General features: G+C 54.0%; 2 protein-coding genes across 4 annotated transcripts in view; both read left to right on the forward strand.

Annotated features, from left to right (window-relative positions):
• The window catches only part of ODAD4 (outer dynein arm docking complex subunit 4), a 14,769-nt gene extending 10,162 nt beyond the window's left edge, over positions 1 to 4,607 (forward strand). The window contains exons 5-7 of the mRNA XM_019667021.1: positions 524 to 624; positions 1,303 to 1,387; positions 3,805 to 4,607. Of these exons, the coding sequence (XP_019522566.1) occupies positions 524 to 624; positions 1,303 to 1,387; positions 3,805 to 4,349 (731 nt within the window). The 3' untranslated portion in view covers positions 4,350 to 4,607. The remainder of the gene's footprint in view (positions 1 to 523; positions 625 to 1,302; positions 1,388 to 3,804) is intronic.
• Positions 4,608 to 5,812: 1,205 nt separating this feature from the next.
• CNP (2',3'-cyclic nucleotide 3' phosphodiesterase) overlaps positions 5,813 to 8,474 on the forward strand; it is a 7,389-nt gene continuing 4,727 nt past the window's right edge. The window contains exons 1-2 of one of the 3 annotated variants that reach the window (XM_019667018.1): positions 5,813 to 6,008; positions 7,201 to 7,867. In XM_019667018.1, the coding sequence (XP_019522563.1) occupies positions 6,006 to 6,008; positions 7,201 to 7,867 (670 nt within the window). In that variant the 5' untranslated portion in view covers positions 5,813 to 6,005. Of the gene's footprint in view, positions 6,009 to 6,045; positions 6,166 to 6,783; positions 7,120 to 7,200; positions 7,868 to 8,474 lie in introns of those variants that run through there. The other 2 variants (XM_019667019.1, XM_019667020.1) reach the window with 2 other exon arrangements.

An 8,474-nucleotide genomic window follows, 5' to 3' on the forward strand; every position in this document is an offset into this window, starting at 1 on the left:
TTGTTGTTCAGCATCTTAGCTGTGGAGGGCAGTGTCACTGGCCCTCATATGTGGGATCCGAACCGGGGCCCTCTGGCGTCCCAAGCCAGTTCTTAACCACCGCGCCACTCGGCCGGCCCTGAGCAAAGATTTTAAAAATATGGATTTCCTCTGCCTGGAACAATCTAAAGATGGGGCAAAATGGAGTTGTCCCCCTACCCTGCAGACACATGATGTGTGTGCACAGGCCCCCTTCCCTCACACACCCCTTTGAATGGCCTGAGATCCAAGACTCGGATTCCCAGGTTCTGTCCTTAATGGGGAGATAGCCCAGGAACGTAATAGAATGGGTGGCACCGGGCAGCTCCCAGATGCTGCCCAAGGCCTGGGACTGACTCCAGCTCATGAAGGCTTCTAACTGGCCCTGGGAGTGGCCAGGCCAGCCAGGGGCTCCTGAGGGAGCCTGGCACCTTCAGGCCAGCTGCCTCGTGTAACACATGGTGTCACCACCTACCTGTGCTGTGCCTCTCCCCTTGCTCCCCAGTGAAGCTGAGAGACTTCGAGTCGGCTGTGAACAACTTTGAGAAAGCTCTGGAGAAAGCGAAGCTCGTCCACAACAACGAGGCGCAGCAGGCTATCATCAGCGTGAGTCTTTCCCCCAGCTGGGCCGGCTGTGGGGCGTGGGGCAGGCGGTCCTTCAGCCCCCTCAGCCTTCCCAGTCGGCCATTCCACAGACACTGGCTACACCCACCTCCTGCAGGACGCGTTCTAGGGAGGGCAGTGGCTTTCACACGTTTGCCACTGCCATCAGTTTATATAGCAACCCAATAACACAGTTTTATTTGACATAAACAAAAAATAGAAATGAAAGTTTTACCTTTCACAAAGGTAAACATATTTACCTTTCTTATGTATGCTGCTATTTCCTATTCTGTTCTGGTTTATTTTTTCATTTCCTTTTATTTAATGCTGGTTGAGACCTTCTAAATTGAGCTCACAACTTGCAGTTTGAAAAATGCTGCCCTCTCCAGGAGACAACAAGAAATACAGTGTGATTGCCTCCCTCCCTGCACTGCTCAATAAGGCAGCCGCTGGCCAGGGGTGGCTATTTAGATGAAAAAGAATTATAAGTAAATAAAATTTAAAATTCCAATTCTCAGTCACACCAGCCACATTTCCAGGGCTCCCTAGCTGCACGTGGCTGTGGGGGCCACGCAGTGCAGACCTCGGGTTTCCCCATCTGGGGCTGGGACTTGGGTGAAAGGGGAAGCTATGTGCCAAACAGGGGTTAGGAGAGTTTACCGGTTCCTCTACCACCCACAGGCTTTGGACGATGCCAACAAGGGCATCATTGATGAGCTGAAGAAAACAAACTACAGGGACTTGCTCAAAGAAAAGAAAGAGAAAGGTAAGTTCCTGGAGCCCCTGAGATGGCAGCCTCAGAATTTTCCCTCTGTCAGTCCCAGCTGCACTTTCCAGTCGCTTATCCAGTCCCAGGACTTAGCACTGTCTACCGAACATTCTGATTTCAATGGCACCAGCACCCCCTACCCTTTCTCTGGCGCAGGCGAGGGAGGTGATCTAGCCCACCTCTGCTGGGGTCTGAGCCCAGGCTGTCAGCCCTGAGAGCCCACTCCTGTATTTCTTCAATTAATTCATCCACTATTTGCTGAGCACTGGTCACACACCAGGAAGGTGTGAGATTTGGGGGAGACAGGCTCGGCCCCCCGCCCTGGAGGAGCCCACTGCCCAGTGGGAAAGCCAGACCATTAGAGTTGTCCACAGATTGGGCTCCTGCAGGCGAGTCCTGAATGGGAGGAGCTGTTCTGCGTAAACTCAAGCAAAGCCCTCCGACTTCTCTGGGGAGCCGGGGAAGGCTCCAGGCGGGAAGAAGCATCCGCTTCAGGCTCCAAGATGCCCAAGGCTTTTCCAGGTGCGAGGTGGAAAAGGGTGGGCATATCTGGCAGAGAACAGCAGGAGCAAAGACAGAGGCAGAATGACAGTAACTTATACTTTTGGGGCTCCTCCTGCACGCCAGGCGCTGGGTTAGGCATCAGACAGGGTGATCTCCTTCAGTCCTCACCACCCTAGGAGGTAGGTACTGTTTCGGAGGCAGTGGAGGCTGAGAGGGGTTGAGTGATCTGCCATGTCACACAGCAGTCTGACTCGGAGCCACACTGTCTTCCTGCTGTGGGGCACTGCACTTTAGAGCCAGCATGGGTAGGGCAGGGGCGGGGGCAGAGAGGGCACAAGAGTGAACTGAGGTGCAGAGGTGGATCTGCCTTATCAGATTCTTTCTCCCAAGGCCTCGAGGAGTAAAGAAGCTTTTGATCCCCCCACCCCCACCCCCAGGCTCTCTGAAGGAAGTAAGGGAAGAGGAGGTAGCTGGGACCCTGGGACCCCAAGCCCCACAGACTCAGCAGGGACAGCCCCAGAGGAGATGGGTAGTAAGAGAAGCTGATCTCCATTCATTGTTTCCTATGTGTCAGGCACTCTTCTCAGGACTTTATATCTTGAGGACTCAGGACTTACCTGATCCCTCAAGAACACTATGAAATAAGCTTTAGTATTCGCTTGCCTTTATGGATAACACGGAGGCAGAGGTTTCGAAGTCCCACAGTGGTTTTCTGTGTCCAGGCTTTTCCCATGATTCTACACTGTTCCTAGTAACAAGACAGCCTCTGTCTGGCCCTGGCGGTGCCCTTCCCCTCCCTAGCTGTATCACAGTGAAGGGGAGCCAGGGCGGGGACACCGTACACCCAGGGGGACAGACCCCCTTCAGACACCAAGGCCGAAGCCCTCTCTGATCCAGGCATGGTCGTGGGAATCTGGGTGTGGGGCTTGGGGGCACTCAAGCAGCTCTTTATTATCTAGCCCCTGCCATGTGGTAGCTGGATTCCCCCAGAGAGAGAGTGCCTCTGTCCCACATGACCTTGGAGCCACAGGAGCCACAGGAGCAATAGACATGAAGGGACTCAGCCGGGAAACATCAGATGCTCCAAGCAGCCTCCCTCATACCACCCTCCCCAACCTTGGCAGCCACGTGTTGGGGAAGGTGTTCTCCCGGAAAACTGGGAAGCCAGTGGCAGCTGCCAGGCACTTCCTTCCCAGAACAGCAGGTGGCAGCATTGCATATGTTTTCACCACCAAGTGGAGCCTTTTTCCCAGCTGTGAACCCAGATACTCTGTAGGCACCACAGAGACCAGAGGCTTCCAGGAAGAGAATGTGGGAGCGACTCAGGAGGGGATTGGTGCCTTTCCTCTGTAGCTGGTAAAAACATGGAGCAAGTGTCCCTCTGGTTGCAAATAGCTCTCCAGCTGAATTTGCTGCTAGCCGTCTGCTCATATTTCTACAGGGAACCTCCCAACAAATGATGAATGTGCTCCCCAGGGACAAAGAGAAACGCAGAATGAAGCTGCTGGAGAAGAGACCCCTTTCTGTCCTTTCCCAGCACCCACGCTGTGTCTCGTAGGAAAAGAGAATGTGCCCTGGGGGCAGAATATCCTGGGTTCAAACTCTGGCTCTGCATTTATTTATTTGCAGTGTGACCACGGTGTGCGATTTCTCTGTATCAATCTTGGGTCCCTTGACTGCAAACTCAAATCAATGACACTATGCACTTTGATGACAACCGAATGATATAATGTGTGCAGCTCACACGATGCCTGGCACAGGGCTGACGTTCAGTAATGGAAGATTCCCTTTCTCTCCTTTTGGAAAGGGGTGCTTCTCTTAGAAGCGCAGGCCCCCACAAGTCGGGGTTCACCCAGGCCCAGGGATGGACCAACTTTTATCTTTCTTTGCTCCTTTCTTGTGTTTTTCAGAAGAGGCTGCTGAATTGGATAATACATCTGCGATGACAAGGGAGAAGGAAACAGTGAGGAGAGAGAGAGGCAGACCTGAGAAGATGATAAAGCAGTGGGAGAGAAGGCAAACTGACAATGAGAAAGATACAGAGGATGATCTGTCTAACGAAGCTTTCACAACCACAGGGAGTGAAGAAGAAGAAAAGAGGCAGAGAAAAAAAGGCAGCTCTTTAAGAGAGCTGGAAGCCACGGGGAGAGATTCAGGAGACATTGCCAAGAGACTGTCCAGAGAACTAGCCATAAAAAGATTGGGAGAAGCAGGCAGGAAACTATCAGAAGTGAGCAGAAGGGAATCCAGGGAAATTTACAGGAAACCGTCCGATCTGGACCAAAAATTCTCAGAGGATTTAATCGGAAGGCAATCGAAAGAACTAAGGGAGAGGCTTTCAGAAGCCAGCAGAAGAGAGTCGGAAGAACTGGAGGAAATAGAATCAGGAGAAATAGGAGAAATGAAAACAGAAAATGCTGGAAAAATGGAAAAAGGTGAAAAGGAAGATGAATGAAGCCATCGTTAGTAGGCATTAGGATTAGGAGGCTGGTGTTTGCAGGGCCCATGGGGATCTTACTAAACTAGACTTTCAAGTTGAGGGAAAAATGTGGACTGGGCTCCCATAGGTGGTCACCTTTGCCTCCTTCTGTTACTGTTTTCCCTTTAAATATACATCGTTCACTCTTACAAACCCTGGTCTGTCATTTTGCCTCCTCAGCCCCACCCATTCTTGAAAGAGCCTTAGAGAATGAATGACCTGGCACGTCCCAAGCAGAACTGTGAGAAACACAGAAACCCTCCAACAAGGCCCAACCCAGAGTGTGTGTGATCAAGGGGTGAAGCGTGGAGCTCTTCCACAGGGCCTGTCCAAAAACCTCAGGGAAGAATGAGAAAGGTACTCCGACAGGGTTTCAGGAGGGTGAAGAAACAGATGAGGTCCAAGGAACCAGGACAGCTTAAAGGGGAGGAAAGAGAAAGGAGTAGAGGTATGTCTGCCCAGTTGCTGGCCATTGGTTCATCTTGCTGAGTACCTGCTGTGTGCCGGCACCCTGGGAGGCTCTATGGAAGAAATCATGATGGGACAGCCTCAGCCCTCAGTGAGGGAGACCTGCTTGTAAACCTCTAAGCCCTGAAAGCAGAATGAAATGAGTGCTGGCACTGATGGGTACCGTGCTCTAGGAGCCCAGAAGAAGAAGGTTCCTCCCAAGAACGGGGAGTAGCCTGGGTTTAGGAGATGCAGCTAGTTCACCTGCGCCACCTCTGCGGGTACAATCAAGTCCATCAGGCGCCCAAGGTTGTTTCCTCCTGGTAGAGTGGGGTACCTGCCCCAGGGGTTTCTGGGAGGACTGTATGAGTCTTAAGCACAGCACTTGGTACACAGGAAGCTCTCCAAAAACCATGGAGCTTCCAGTGGCTTCAGAGGAAGTGACGGCTGTGCAGCTAGCTGCCTCAGAGGATGAGTTAGGATTTCACTACCGTTCTTCATCTGTCTCTTCGGCCATTGGTTCTGTTCCCACAATTCCCGGCAGGGCTGGGCTGAGGCTGAATTTGGGCTGGGACAGGGCCTGGACTAGGGTGAGGCAAGTGGGGCATTTCAGTCGCAGCATTTCACAGGTCTCCAAAAAACTCAGTAAGCAAGATAAACAGTGTTTTATCTTGTAACAGAAACGTTAATGCAAAAACCCATGATGAATGAAATATTAAAAATTTAAATAAAGATCCGACTTGCACTTGCACGACCTTGCCTCCTTTGCCTCATCCTAATTCCGGTGCAGAACCCGGGAAGGGTGACTGTTTTCCTACATGAAAAAAGGGGCCAGCCAAGCTCCCTCCCAAAACCCCCGCCGGTGCCGGCTCTTCCCGGAACCGGTGCGCCGCAGGTGTGCCCTCGCACAGGCGGCCAAGAGCGTGGCCGTTTCCCCTTAGCGCCAGGTCAGTTTCGCTTTTCGATTTGCCGCGCCTGCGCAGAGCGGGCGCGCCCCGGCCAGCCCCGTCCCGCCCCGTCTCTGGCCCACGCGAGCACTAGCGTGATCCCCCCGCCCCCCGGGCTATGTAAGGCAGCCCAGCGAGGGGTCGCGTCATCACTAGACTCCGTGTCCCTCCGCGCAGGCGGGCGGCCCCGGAGAGCCAGTGCCTGCGAAGGCGGCGACGGCGGCGCCCCCTCCCCATCATGGTGAGCAGGCGCGGGAAGGCCGGGAGGCGAGGGAGCGGGCCGAGCACTGGGTAAACCGGAGCACTGGGGCATTTTCGGGAGGAAGTGGCATGCAAACGAGGCCCCGAGCTTCCGGAGTTGAGTTGAGGCTTTCTTGGCAGTCCGCTGCAGCCCTGAGGTAGGGGAGACATCGGGGCTGGAGAGGCGGGGGGAGGAGACTCTGGAGCTGCAGACCAGATGGCTTGTGGGGCCCGGGCTGGTGCCCGCGCCGATGGGGCCCGAGCTGGGCGTGCGGTCCTCGCCTTTTCCTGCCCTAGGGCCTTGCTTGAGAACAGTATGCCAGCTTAGCTCTCAGGGTGCTGATGGGAGGCGGAGCTGGTGTAGAAGAGAAGAATGTTTACAGTAAAAATTCGTTGGTTTTAGCAGGCAGGAAAACAAGTCACTCAGAGAGGTGCTGCCGACACACAGCAAAGTGGTGGGTAGAGCTAGACCCTGAACTCAGGTGCCCAGTACCGCCCAGTCCTGGGGCAGGCACAAAGACCAGTACTTTGTGGGGGGCCGAGGGCAGAGGAGGAGGTGGCATGCGTGGTGAATGAGGCCCTTTGTCCAGTTCTCGCCTTCCCTGCCCCCCACCAGCCCTTCTGTGGGACCATTGTCCCCCCATCCCAGACAAGAGAGTATTATCTGTTGCTGCCATTGTTGGGGGAAGGGAGGAAGTCTTTGGGTAACCCTTCTCCACCCTCCCCTCTCAGAACCAGGGCAGCTGTGGCTTTACCCAGACATAAGAACCCTACCTTCAAAGAGGTCATTCTTAACAGATGCCCAGAATATAAAAGCTAGGAGGTCCGCTCTAGAACCACAGCCTTCAGGCCCTCCCTGCATGCACTTCCAGCACGTTTTCCTTTAGAGGCGGCAGCAGTGAGTGATCCTTGGTTCTACAGCTCTAAGTAGAGAAACGTGAGTTTAGAAAGCTCAGACAAGACTGCTCGCTCTCCATCCTCCACAACCAGCAGCAGTCGGTACGGAAGGACCGAGAAGGAGAGAAAGTCCACCATTCCACAGCTTGGAAGGCACCCACGATACCCAGGGTGCCTATAAATCAGGGCTGGAGAGCTCCAGGCAGGGGTTCCTGGTAAGGAGGAGGCCAGAAGCAGGGGGGCAAGGTGGCCACAAGTGACCTGGCTGACATCTACTCTTCCCCCTCCTCACACAGAATAGAGGCTTCTCTCGAAAGAGCCACACATTCCTGCCCAAGATCTTCTTCCGCAAGATGTCATCCGCAGGGGCCAAGGACAAGCCTGAGCTGCAGTTTCCCTTCCTGCAGGATGAGGAGACAGTGGGCACATTGCAAGAGTGCAAGACGCTCTTCATCCTGCGAGGCCTGCCAGGGAGTGGCAAGTCCACTCTGGCACAGATCATCACGGACAGGTACCGTGACAGCGCCAAGATGGTGTCTGCCGACGCTTTCAAGATTATCCCTGCTCGAGGAGACTTCTCTGAGGAGTACAAGCGGCTGGACAAGGAACTGGCTGACTGCTGCCGCCGGGACATCCGAGTCCTTGTGCTGGATGACACCAACCAAGAGCGGGAGCGGCTGGAGCAGCTCTTTGACATAGCTGACCAGTACCAGTACCAGGTGGTGCTGGTGGAGCCCAAGACAGCATGGCGGCTGGACTGTGCCCAGCTCAAGGAGAAGAGCCATTGGCAGCTGTCGGTCGACGAGCTGAAGAAGCTGAAGCCTGGGCTGGAAAAGGACTTCCTGCCACTCTACTTCGGCTGGTTCCTGACCAAGAAGAGTTCCGAGAACCTCCGCAAAGTCAGCCAGACCTTCCTGGATGAGCTGGGGGACCACAAGGCCTTCAAGAAGGAGCTGCGACACTGTAGGTGGTGGGGCGGGCAAGGCGGGGGCAGTTAGCCTCATTCATAAGTCCCTCTTGCTGGGCACAAGGTGCTGTGTGCACAGGACCACGGTGTCCTCAGAGCACTGGGAGCTAAGGGAGGAAGCAGGTACGAGGCTGAGGTAGCACAGTGGGGTACAAGGAGAGGCCAGAGCACCTTCCCTCCTACTGCACCCTTCCTTCCTGCCCTCTTTTCCCCAGGTCCCTTCTCCCAGCCTGAATCTAGACCACTGACCCTGTATTAGAGGTGGGAAAAACAAATTACTGTTGCAACAATGTCAGCATTTCATACAGCTTCAGAGAATCTTGCCCAGTGTTCTCAAATTTTTAGCAGTAGAACCGTTTTCTAAAATTAAATATTCTACAGGATCCTGAGCTGCAAAAACATAACTAGAACTATTACAACTTCACTGGGGATGGTTCCCAGGCATTGGGCTACCTAGTGCACCTCCTGTGGCATCCCACGGTTCAGAGAAAAACTTCATTTTGCAGCTGGGAAAACAGGCCCAGAAGGGATATGGGGTTTGCCCAAAGCCATAGTGAGAGCCGGGACTCTGTCCACTGCAGCAGGGGTCTCCCCAGGGTTCTC

This window comes from Hipposideros armiger, unplaced genomic scaffold, assembly GCF_001890085.2.
Source record: "Hipposideros armiger isolate ML-2016 unplaced genomic scaffold, ASM189008v1 scaffold_482, whole genome shotgun sequence".
Taxonomy (NCBI): Eukaryota; Metazoa; Chordata; class Mammalia; order Chiroptera; family Hipposideridae; genus Hipposideros; species Hipposideros armiger.